The sequence below is a fragment of the Electrona antarctica genome (assembly GCF_951216825.1).
Source record: "Electrona antarctica genome assembly, chromosome: 21".
In the NCBI taxonomy this organism is placed as follows: domain Eukaryota; kingdom Metazoa; phylum Chordata; class Actinopteri; order Myctophiformes; family Myctophidae; genus Electrona; species Electrona antarctica.
Genome location: NC_136802.1, coordinates 11,390,588 through 11,403,541, shown reverse-complemented (window position 1 = coordinate 11,403,541; position 12,954 = coordinate 11,390,588). Strand labels below are relative to the sequence as shown.

The 12,954-nt window shown below is 44.4% G+C and overlaps 1 protein-coding gene across 3 annotated transcripts in view; it reads left to right on the top strand.

Annotated features, from left to right (window-relative positions):
- LOC306913619 (RING finger protein 17-like) overlaps positions 1 to 12,954 on the top strand; it is a 53,621-nt gene that overhangs the window by 39,611 nt on the left and 1,056 nt on the right. For all 3 annotated transcript variants that reach the window (XM_079490406.1, XM_079490404.1, XM_079490405.1), the window contains 7 exons: positions 236 to 358; positions 1,837 to 1,893; positions 2,658 to 2,768; positions 3,583 to 3,706; positions 4,867 to 5,002; positions 7,884 to 7,935; positions 9,541 to 9,675. In XM_079490406.1, coding sequence (XP_079346532.1) covers positions 236 to 358; positions 1,837 to 1,893; positions 2,658 to 2,768; positions 3,583 to 3,706; positions 4,867 to 5,002; positions 7,884 to 7,935; positions 9,541 to 9,675 — 738 coding nt within the window. The remainder of the gene's footprint in view (positions 1 to 235; positions 359 to 1,836; positions 1,894 to 2,657; positions 2,769 to 3,582; positions 3,707 to 4,866; positions 5,003 to 7,883; positions 7,936 to 9,540; positions 9,676 to 12,954) is intronic.

Here is a 12,954-nt window from a genome sequence, read left to right as displayed (position 1 = left end):
CAACCTATAGAAGGCAAAAAAATATATATATATATATATATATATATATGCCCAAACGTGCTGACCTCATCACATTTGTGATGATGGCTGTGGCCGTTTTTAGCCCAAGGAATGATTTTTGTGCTAAACTAATGCTTGGAATGGATTCAGAATCATGAAAACCCCCTAGTTTTGACAGGTCTGAGGTCACAAGCATGATGAAATTTAGAATGTTTTTGTGTGCGTGCGTTGCTAGGAGCTGCCTTTGGAATCGCGTGGCTGTGTGACGGTCCAGATCTCCCTGGATGGACAGAGTCTGAGTCGGATCATGTGCCACTATCTACATGCCACTGTGGACGAGACCCTTCCATTACAGGAGGTAGGTGTCCATCTACATGCCACTGTGGACGAGACCCTTCCATTACAGGAGGTAGGTGTCCATCTACATGCCACTATGGACGAGACCCTTCCATTACAGGAGGTAGGTGCCAACATCTACATGCCACTGTGGACGAGACCCTTCCATTACAGGAGGTAGGTGTCCATCTACATGCCACTGTGGACGAGACCCTTCCATTACAGGAGGTAGGTGTCCATCTACATGCCACTGTGGACGAGACCCTTCCATTACAGGAGGTAGGTGTCCATCTACATGCCACTGTAGACGAGACCCTTCCATTACAGGAGGTAGGTGTCCATCTACATGCTACTGTAGACGAGACCCTTCCATTACAGGAGGTAGGTGTCCATCTACATGCTACTGTAGACGAGACCCTTCCATTACAGGAGGTAGGTGTCCATCTACATGCCACTGTGGATGAGACCCTTCCATTACAGGAGGTAGGTGTCCATCTACATGCCACTGTGGACGAGACCCTTCCATTACAGGAGGTAGGTGTCCATCTACATGCCACTGTGGACGAGACCCTTCCATTACAGGAGGTAGGTGTCCATCTACATGCTACTGTAGACGAGACCCTTCCATTACAGGAGGTAGGTGTCCATCTGCATCTGTGGACGAGACCCTTCCATTACAGGAGGTAGGTGTCCAGCTACATGCTACTGTGGACGAGACCCTTCCATTACAGGAGGTAGGTGCCACCATCTACATGCCACTGTAGACGAGACCCTTCCATTACAGGAGGTAGGTGCCACCATCTACATGCCACTGTGGACGACACCCTTCCATTACAGGAGGTAGGTGTGTGTGGCTGTGTTTGTGTGTGATCATACTACTATCATGGGGCGGCTGTGGCTCAGGAGGTAGAGCAGGTCGTTCAATGATCTGTTGGTCGGCGGTTCGAATCCCGGCTCCTCCTCCTGTCCACACATGTCGAAGTGTCCTTGTACTGAACCCCGCCGTGCCACCATTGGTGTGTGAATGTGAGAAGTGAGGACGCTGGCATCGACTGTTCGCTGCTTCACCTCCCAAAGTATGAATGACTGGACCATTCATTGTAAAGCGCTTTGAGTAGGCACATAGAAAAGTGGTATAAAAATGCAATCCATATTATTGTTACTATCATACTATCTACTGATATTTCAACACACTGAATATCACTGCATGTTACATTGTTAACATTTCAATGTGGATTGACTTGAAAAGTCTTTGGTGACGAGATTTGTTTTACGAGGGAAGTTCAATCTTCCATGACTTCTTAACGGAACAATGATGCTGAAATCAGTTAGCAGGTATGTTTAGTAGACTTTTTAATTTAACATGCTTGAAATCAAAAATCAAATTCACAGAAAAGGTGTAATATTCCACTGAGCGTTTTTCAGGCTATTAGACGTATAATATACAGTACGTCTAAATGCAACGTTGACAGTGTGTGTGTCTATGTGTCTGTATTGTAGGAATACACCATCACATCCACTGACGTTTCCCTGGATGAGTGGGATATAGACGCTGAGGTACTGTAGCACCACTAACACTACTGTTAACACTAAAACAACTGTACCTCTTGAGGTACTGTTTTAACCCATTTTGACCAGAGATCAGATTCTAAAAATGTCTTCTACATCCTGACAGTTTTCTGAAAAAGCTATGTTTCTATGTCAGTCGTTCTTCGATTTTTCAAAAATAGCAGACCTACAATCTCATAGCGCGCCACCGAGTGGCGCGCTATGAGATTGTAGGTCTGCTATTTTTCAATACCAAAAGGGGTTCCTGCCCAAAATGGGTTAAATATGTATTTGTTGTTTGTTAATCTAGTTACTTTGATTCACATGCTTGTCACTCTCTTAATTCCTTGACCACTTAACAAAACTACGCTCATGGCACTCATTCTAACCTTGAACTCTGCAAGACTTCTGTTTATGAAAATATCTGCTGTGCAGGCAGTCCTGCAGCACTCACACATTTTATTTGCCGTAAACCAGTGCTTCTCAAACTTCATGTCAAGGACCCCCAAATTGACACTAATTAGCCTGCGGTCCCCCTTTTTTTTTTTTTTTTTTTTACAATTTCAAGGACTCCCAGTTTGATATGCATTAGGCTACGGACCCCCATTTAATGGCATTTCTATCTCTGGGACCCCAATTGAATTGATGTTGTAAAATCACTGTTAATTTAACTGTACAAATAGAACCAAATGGACCCCCACTTTGAGAACCACTGGCGTGCGTTAAAGCGCGGTGAAGGGAGAAGGTTAAGTGGTGCCGTTTTAAACGTCCAGGGTCTAGAGATGGAGCATGAACCGGTGCTGGGTCCCTTCTCCTACCCCAGCCTGCCCGAGGAGGGAGAGCGCTTCAGGGTCAGGGTCAAACATCTCTGCACCCCCAACGAGGTACCGTACCCAGACACCACTTAATGCACCATTATTTTCAAGTCTTGCTGTGCGTGCGTGCGTGCGTGCGTGCGTGCGTGCGTGCGTGCGTGCGTGCGCGCGCGATGGACCAGATTTGTGTGTGGTTCAAGCTGAGTTCTAAATTGTTCACCTTTCAAGGTAATTTACTATTCTGTCCTTTATCGGGTAGCAACTCGAACGGCCCGAGTCGGCTAGGTCTAGCGTTAGGTCTAGTCCATAGAGTAATATATTTAGGTCTAGTCCATAGAGTCATATATGTAGGTCTAGTCCATAGAGTCATATATTTAGGTCTAGTCCGCAGTTGTTGGAGGCGAGAGGTCGAGAGGCACTTCCGCGTTGGCCACAGAAGCGGGGTGTGGTTATATGGCACAACCTGGCTAGGATTTTGTTTCCCAGGCGCGCATATTCTGATTAATTCCTCATGCTCCCGGTGTTGTGTCAGGGTGTTTAGTCTGTCACGACGACAGGAGAAGGGGACAGATATAAATCACACATTATGAGGTAACGAGGGGCGGCGGTGGCTCAGGGGTAGAGTGGCTGGATGGAGTTCGAACCCAGGCTCCCCCGGAGTTAGTGTCGAAGTGTCTCTGAACCCCTAATTGCTCCTGATGTGTTGGTTGGTGCCTTGCATGGTTTCTGCCGCCATCGGTGTATGAATGGGTGAATGTAATGCACAATCTATGTAAAGCGCCTTGGATAAAGGCGCTATATGAATGCACCATTTACCATTTTAACGAGGTGTACTCTGCAGGTGTTCTGGTGCCTGTGTGGACTAACGAGGTGTACTCTGCAGGTGTTCCTGGTGCCTGTGGAAGAGGCTGATGCTCTGTTGGTGAACGGAGACACTCTGGAGTCTGCAATGAACAAACTGAATGCACATAAAGGCCGTCTGAAACGCCTCTCCAACTACCCCTTGGGTAAATCACCTTGTTGCAACTTGGTTTATAATGCAGATCTACTTTTTGTGTCTGTTGTGAAGTCATTTTTCTTATTGTTTCTTTGGTTTTCTGAACTCAATTGCACCCAGAACGTTCAGTAGGTTGTGGTCTGTGGTTTTCTGAATAATTTGGCTCAAACAAGAGCTCTGATTTGCCTGTGGACTGTGGTGTAACAGTCCACAAATCCCATATATGACACAACAATTTGCCAGGAGATGTCACTGGGATTTTGCCTGTTTTCATTGCAGCTCAAAAGGCTTCAAACCACACAGAGAAAACTTCAGGCCACAGAAAATCCACTGAATGTTCAGTCAAATCAAAGTTCAGGTTGTGTGGGTGTAATTGAGGTCATACAAGCTAAATGAAAAAAAATAAATGAAAATGAATGTCATTAAACTTTTAACACATTGAGATTCGTACGACGATGTGGAGCCGTCCTATAGCTAATCCAACCGATGGATTGCGAGGACGTGACGTGTACACACGTCCTAGCGCTTTTTCATTGATATCTTTCTTTTTTGTTGGGGGGTTGGCCTCTCCTTCTGCAATGTACTCCTTGCTGTTCGCGCATGTGCGCTGCCGTTCACTTCCTTGTTTGGCGCTCAGAAAGAAAGGCTCGCCGTGCATAATCTAGGGAGCTCTCTGTGGTTTTGACCAGATGGGTATATTACTTCTGTCTTCATTTCTGACTTCAACATGCCTCTCGCCCGGAATATTAACGCTTCTAGAGCGACTTTATCGTAAGGTAAGCACGCAACATTATGCCTCCCGGTTTTTGTACGGAACGGACGGGTGGGGGGGCTTTCAGAGTAAAAGCTGCCATATCTGCCCGGCACCCCGAGCTCCTATTTTGACATAAATCCCAGCGCTGATTGTGTTGACCCATTTTGACCTGAGATCAGATTCTAAAAATGTCTTCTACATCCTGACAGTTTTCTGAAAAAGCTGTTTCTATGTCAGTCGTCTTTTCAAAAATAGCAGACCTACAAGCTCGTAGCGCGCCATTCGGTGGTGCGCAATGAGCTTGTAGATCTGCTATTTTTCAATAGCTAAAGCATAACATAATGCTAACACCAAAAGGGGTTCCCGCCCAAAATGGGTTAATGTGTGTGTGTGTGTGTGTGTGTGTGTGTGCTCAGGATGTGTGTGTCTGGCAGAGTACGGTGATGGAAGGTACTACCGGTCCAAGCTGATGGACTTTGTGGGCGTGGATCCACCAGCGTTGTTGGTCCAACACGTGGACTTTGGCTCGGACGACACCGTGCCCACCAGCAAGTAAGATCCTTCATCCACATGAAGCCATGGCTTTATGACACTGGTTTTCAACCCTTTTCACATCAAGGCCCATTATTGTCTCCACCAGGCCAAAGGCATGGGGAGAGAGTATGTTTTGTTTATTCTGCATTTGAGCCACGGACCACCATTTGATTATGTTTAGCCTCTCAGACTCAAAACTAAAGAATATGTTGGTGTCGTTGGATAAGATTTTGTCCACAATTCCATGCTGTATTGATGCGGGTATCATTAGGAGAGATAACAGGCAAACGTTGATCAAAATAACAATCCTATATACAATTGAAAAGGTGTGCCCAAAACGCTGGCACAGGAACAAAAGGCACCAGCTACTACGTCACTGACACACTGCAACACACACTGCAACAACCCACTAAACACACTAACACGTCACAGACTTACCCTCCGCGTCGATCCACGGCTATCTCCTCATGTCGCGCAGCACGGCCACACTCAACATCACCCGCCTAACAATTGTCATTGCACTGGCACTAAAGCCGCCTCCCGTCCACACTCACAAACAATGAGTAAATAAACACACACACAAACACGCCACAAGCACCGACACCCCCGCCTAATTTCTTGCCAGGTCTATGAAAACAAGCCCAGAAAAAATGCCATTCAACACGCTACTTACAACTCGCTTACAATTCGCGGACCTGGCAACACTGCATCCTGTTTTCCCATTGGCTACGGTTGCTACAACACGCATTTGCACTGCATGCTGGGAGCAACACAGCTTAATGTAGGGGTCACCGATTGCTGTGCTACATCCCCCTCATGTTCTCACCACCCCGTTCGGCTACACCACACACACTAACCTACACAATTCTCCACATGCAACACAGGGCCCTTATTGGCTAGCCCCCTCACATGGCGATCCCCAGCAAGCAAAACATAGGGCAGCCAACCACACACACACACACACACACACACACACACTCATTCTAACTTGGATGGACAGCGCCGCGATTACATACACAGTTTACCATACGTCCTCTTTTGGGGGCCTGTCCGGCCAGTCCGGGTGGTTTTATAAATTCCTTCAAATGTCCGGGGTTTTACACGTATCGCCTGTAGTGTATCGCTACGCTCACAGACCATTCACACCAATGTGTATTACAATGCACGTTCAATGGTTCGTAGTGGAAAAACACTGTGAGGTGGACTTTCAGCCCGAACCCCGGAATGTGTATTCTTCATAACTCTGCATGCGCTGCACGCTGACACCACTACCACTGGTCCCGACCGCAGATCAGAGAAAGGCTCGCTGGCTGCTCCGCTGTCTGCAGATAGACACACAGCGGAGAACTATCTCATCATTGACATGCAGAAAAAGTAGGCTGCTGTTTTCTTAGCTTTGTGACTGACCAATGACAAGCACATTGTATTGTCTGCAAAGGAACTATGTGTCTGTCACAAATACAAGTTCTGTCCTGCAAGCCCATGTCATGTCAACACAGACAAGGCAGCTGTGCGCGCGGTGAGTCCTGCACATTATAATCACCCAATATTATTTTGTACAACCTAGCAAAGCATAAGATATGATGGTTTGGAGAATAGGCTGGTCTCTCTTTTTACAACAGATAAGCCATTGCATACAGGTTCTCAAACTTTTTAATTTCAAGGACCCCCATAACTCTGAGAGTCAAACCAAATGGACCCATAAGAGTCCCATTTGATTCCATTTCTACAGTATCAGAGTTAAAAGTTATAAAAGACTCCATTTGGTTACATTTGTACACTCTCAGAGTTACAGACCTGTAAGGGTCCATTTGGGTCCATGTGTTACACTCTCAGAGTTACAGACCTATAATGGGTCCATTTGGAACCCCCTCAAGGAACCATGAGGGTCCCTGGATCACACCTTTCAGAGCCACTGCTTTAAATAAATACATAACTAATATAGAGCATATTTGATCCATTTATTGTTAGGCTATAGATTCTTTTGACATCTCAATTTAACAGAACCGCCCACGCACGGCACATGCACGACGTGCACGCGCATGTGCACATCCACATCCACATGCACGCGCGCATGTGTCCTCTTTTTGGTAATTCAGAATATGGTATGCCTACACAGTTAAAATAATGCAAACACGCAAATCGCACGAACGACTGCGTCGACACCTGGCGTGGAACAAACGGGACGAACCGAGGCGCATATATGGATAAGAACAACAACACGCGCGCGCGCGCACGCGCTGCAACACAAAACAGCTGCATAAAACGCGTGTCACTGTGGACTTCTGTATCTGTGGACTTCTGTATCGCAACGCGGGGCAACGCAACTCTGGGATGAGCGGGCCGAAGGCCCGCGAAATTCTAGTTATTCTACATTCTCTAATTGTGTAGACTTCTTGTAAATTAAGTAATGCAGACGTTTAACAATAATGTAAGTCTTGAGAGCTAAAGTTAGTTAAAGAGAGTTAAACATAAGGGTCCAACTCTGGGGACCACCTGGAACCTCCTCAAGGACCACTGGTGGTCCCCGGACCACTTGTTGAAAACCACTGAGTTGGCAGATCAGTGAGTACTGTGGAGCTAATCCATTTAGGGATTTAAAAACAAAATCTATAGTTTAGCTTAGGTGGTTCGGGCATCTGGTTAGGATGCCTCTCGGACGTCTCCCTAGGGAGGGTCCTCGAGGCACGTCCCACTGGGAGGAGACCCCGACGCAGACCAAGGTGCAGTTGGAGGATGTTGCTCTGGAGAGGGAAGTCTGGAGCTCTCTGGTGGAGCTGTTGCCCCCCGCAACCCGACTACGGATAAGCGGTTGAATATACTGTAGATGATTGGATCTATAGTTTTCATTTATTGTTGTCTTGTGTGTGTCTGTACACCCCCCCCCCCCCCCTGCCAGGCTGCGTCAGATGCCTGCTGAGCTGCTGAAGTTTCCTGCCAGTGCTCTGAAGGTCAGTGGTGCAGACTAGGGGTTGGGTGAAAGCAACCCTCAACGTCTTCTGACAGACATATGGGAGGGGTTGGGGGAGGCGAGGCTTCCCCTCCCCCAACCCCTCCCCTACTGGGTGGGGTTTTATGGGGTGATTTTACCCACGTGCTGTAGACTAAGTACTGTACTTAAGGAACATTTTGAGGTATTTCAACTTTATTTGAGTATATTCTAGATACTTTTACGTCTACTCCATGACATCTCGGATCCAAATAGGCTATTGTACTTTTTACTCCAACAATTATTTGAAAACATTTACTAGTTACTTACTTTTTTTTGTAACAGAGTTGTATTTCTACATTGCAATATTGACTTCTTTTTTTCCTTTCACCACATCCATAAATCTTCTCTTTGGTCTTCCTCTAGGCCAGGGGTTCTCAACCCGTGGGTCGCGACCCCTCGGGGGGTCGCCAAATTATTTTGGGGGGTCCCCAAAATATTTTCCCAAAAAAAAAAAAAAAAAATCGTGAAAAAAATTTTTCACGATTTTTCAAAAATAGCAGACCTACAAGCTCATAGCGCGCCACTCGGTGGCGCGCTATGAGCTTGTAGATCTGCTATTTTTCAATAGCTAAATTATAACAATGCTTAAAACACCAAAAGGGGTTCCCGCCCAAAATGGTTTAAGGTTATTGTAGCAGTCAATTTATATTGGGGGTCGGGAGGGGGCGGGGCGGGGGTCCCGAGACGTTGCTAAAGCATTTTCGGGGGTCCCCGGCCAAAAAGGTTGAGAACCCCTGCTCTAGGCCTCCTGCCTGGATATGCTCACCATCCATTCCTCCTAAACATCTGACATGCGCTGTCCCTTTGATGTACTCGTTCCTGCTCCTATCCATCCTTGTCACTCCCAGAGAGAACCTCAACATTTTAGTCTCTGCTACCTCCAGCTCTGCTTCCTGTCTTTTCCTCAGTGTGACTGACTCTAAACCATACACCATAGCTGATCACCACCGTCTTGTACACCTTCCCTTTCATTCTTGCTGATACTGTCCTATCACACATCACACCTGACCCTTATCTCCACCCATTCCAACCTGCTTGCACTCGTTCCTTCTTCACCTCTTTTCCACACCATTTGCGCTGAAGTAGATCTAAGTACATTGCAGTATCGACACTTCCACTTAATTAACACATTGATTGACTTCTATTCACGAGTTGCTCGAGTTAATTAATTGTAGAACACTTTCCCTGCCATTCACGAGTTGCCCGAGTTATGTTTTCATTGTTTAATCCACGTTTTTAATCAGTTTTAAGTTAATACGGGCAATCCACCGGACAGAATGGGATATGAGATGCGTTTTGATGACGTCATCGCAAAAAGGTCAGCCGCTCCGACGTACAAAGGGTTATGGGAAATTGAGTCCCCATTGTATACAATAGGAGAGCTGCCTAGCAGCGCGCGCGGCCGTCCAGTCCGGTCTGTTGCTGTGGTCGGCACTTAGGACACTACAACAAGCGATTACACCGTTTAAAAAAAACATAGGCAGTCTAGCCTGAAAGACGGCAGTAAATTGTAGGCAATCAAGCTTTAAAATGCGTCTACTTTTCTTTCCCACCACTGCTGCAGGTGCGTCTGAGTGGCTTCCGGCCTCCGCGGGTCAGCCGGGAGACAGACATGCTGCCCTACCGTCCAGAGTGGAGCGTCAAGGCTGCGCAGGTCATGATCGACCTGCTGCACGGAAAGATCACTGCTTCAGTCGTGGTGCGCACACACACACACACACACACACACGTCTGATGATTGTTGTTGCAGGATCTGTAGCTATGCTCAGAAGACATCATTTATACAAATGAGGCAAGACAAGAACTCAGACTTCAAAAGTAAGAGTGATTTTTTACTCGAGCAAGGAGTCAAAACTTTACATGACCTGTAAATGTAATGGAAACCCAGACAGCTTTTATAGCAGGACCCTCACAACAGCCAACCCATAACCATGTCTCAACAAAGCAACTCTACAGCCTCAAGACTTGACCATATAGGTCAACAGATGGAACAATTAACCTTTAAAATGATCCCTGGCTAATAAGACAAATTTCTTTCATAAATAAAGAATCATTCAGTCTATAGGAACTGCTCTTGTTGCAAGTTGAGGATGTCATATGTCCATATGGTCTAGCCCTATGGAATGTATGGAATAGATATGCTAATAAAAACAACTTAATACTTCCTGAGGATAATATGAGCATCAAAGCAATATTTTAAATACTTTTTATTAGCACGTGCATTCATATATTCCATAGGGCTGAACCACACACGGACATATTATGACATGCTATATATGATATGCGAGGAGAGAAGTTCCTATTGAGTAAAATATTTTCTATTTATGAAAGGAGAGAAAATATTTAAACTGTTTTAATTTTAAATGTTTAGTTATTGAGGGCAAGTATAATGTTTTAAGGCATATTTGTCTTACTAGCCAGGGATCCTTTTAAAGGCAATAATATGACGTCAAGAGTTTAGTTTACCAATATTACAGTGGCTACGTGATTGATTGATTGACATTTATTTCACAGTATGCAGAATGGGTACATTTCAAACGAAAGCACAAATCAATACAAAAACTGTTACTTTGTGGACGATCCATGATTAAGCATTACACTATTTTCAACAGGATCCACCATTTTCAATTCATCAGAACATTTAGAGACGACGTACCGATATACACGTACAGATATACACTAAAAAAAAAAAAACAGGAAATCATCATAAAGAAAGTAAAAAGGGGAAAAACATGTACAGTATGGGGAGAAAGGGGGGCGGGGGATGGCTCAGACGGAGAAGGAGAATTCCATACTAGAAGGCTTTCTTACCTTTTATTTGTAGTTGTTACATCCCCACCAAAGAGGTCCAGGTGTTATTTTGTGCGCATTATTGGCTATTTCCCCTACCATAAGCCCTCAATGAATTGCATTGAATTGAATGGGGCTATGGGGTATTGTGCTAATTTGCTTATTTCCATTTTTTTGAGTGGTGTAAACCAGAAAAAAATGAGCATGGTTGCTATGTTCAAAATAATTTCTGACGTAATTAAATCACACCCGGGTGAACTGGATGACCGTAGCAACCATGCTCATTTTTTCTGCACAAAAAAAGCCAGTTGTGAAATCACATCCGGGTGTGATTTCATTACGTCAGACATTACGTCAGACCACAGCTGATCATGCTATATAAAACCTTACACCACTCAGTTCACACGGGTGTGATTTTTTTTTTGTATATATCCTCTCTTCATAATGTAAATAGTATCCCAAGCGGCACACTTTACTACTTATTTCGATGGAAATAAGCGAGTTAGCACAACAACCCAACCCCCATTGAGGGCTTATGGTAGGGGAAATGGCCAATAATGCACTTTTGCACAAAATAACACCTGGACCTCTTTGGTGGGGACGTAACGACTACAAATAAAGGTAAGAAAGCCTTCTAGGTCCCTGGAACAACATATTTTCAGATGGGGGTCGGCGGCCAAATGCAGATAATTTTGCGGGTTCTTGACATGAACAATTAACCTTTAAAATGATCCCTGGCTAATAAGACAAATTTCTTTCATAAATAAAGAATCATTCAGTCTATAGGAACTGCTCTTGTTGCAAGTTGAGGATGTCATATGTCCATATGGTCTAGCCCTATGGAATGTATGGAATAGATATGCTAATAAAAACAACGTAATACTTCCTGAGGATAATATGAGCATCAAAGCAATATTTTAAATACTTTTTATTAGCACGTGCATTCATATATTCCATAGGGCTGAACCACACACGGACATATTATGACATGCTATATATGATATGCGAGGAGAGAAGTTCCTATTGAGTAAAATATTTTCTATTTATGAAAGGAGAGAAAATATTTAAACTGTTTTAATTTTAAATGTTTAGTTATTGAGGGCAAGTATAATGTTTTAAGGCATATTTGTCTTACTAGCCAGGGATCCTTTTAAAGGCAATAATATGACGTCAAGAGTTTAGTTTACCAATATTACAGTGGCTACGTGATTGATTGATTGACATTTATTTCACAGTATGCAGAATGGGTACATTTCAAACGAAAGCACAAATCAATACAAAAACTGTTACTTTGTGGACGATCCATGATTAAGCATTACACTATTTTCAACAGGATCCACCATTTTCAATTCATCAGAACATTTAGAGACGACGTACCGATATACACGTACAGATATACACTAAAAAAAACAAAACAGGAAATCATCATAAAGAAAGTAAAAAGGGGAAAAACATGTACAGTATGGGGAGAAAGGGGGGCGGGGGATGGCTCAGACGGAGAAGGAGAATTCCATACTAGAAGGCTTTCTTACCTTTTATTTGTAGTTGTTACATCCCCACCAAAGAGGTCCAGGTGTTATTTTGTGCGCATTATTGGCTATTTCCCCTACCATAAGCCCTCAATGAATTGCATTGAATTGAATGGGGCTATGGGGTATTGTGCTAATTTGCTTATTTCCATTTTTTTGAGTGGTGTAAACCAGAAAAAAATGAGCATGGTTGCTATGTTCAAAATAATTTCTGACGTAATTAAATCACACCCGGGTGAACTGGATGACCGTAGCAACCATGCTCATTTTTTCTGCACAAAAAAAGCCAGTTGTGAAATCACATCCGGGTGTGATTTCATTACGTCAGACATTACGTCAGACCACAGCTGATCATGCTATATAAAACCTTACACCACTCAGTTCACACGGGTGTGATTTTTTTTTTGTATATATCCTCTCTTCATAATGTAAATAGTATCCCAAGCGGCACACTTTACTACTTATTTCGATGGAAATAAGCGAGTTAGCACAACAACCCAACCCCCATTGAGGGCTTATGGTAGGGGAAATGGCCAATAATGCACTTTTGCACAAAATAACACCTGGACCTCTTTGGTGGGGACGTAACGACTACAAATAAAGGTAAGAAAGCCTTCTAGGTCCCTGGAACAACATATTTTCAGATGGGGGTCGGCGGC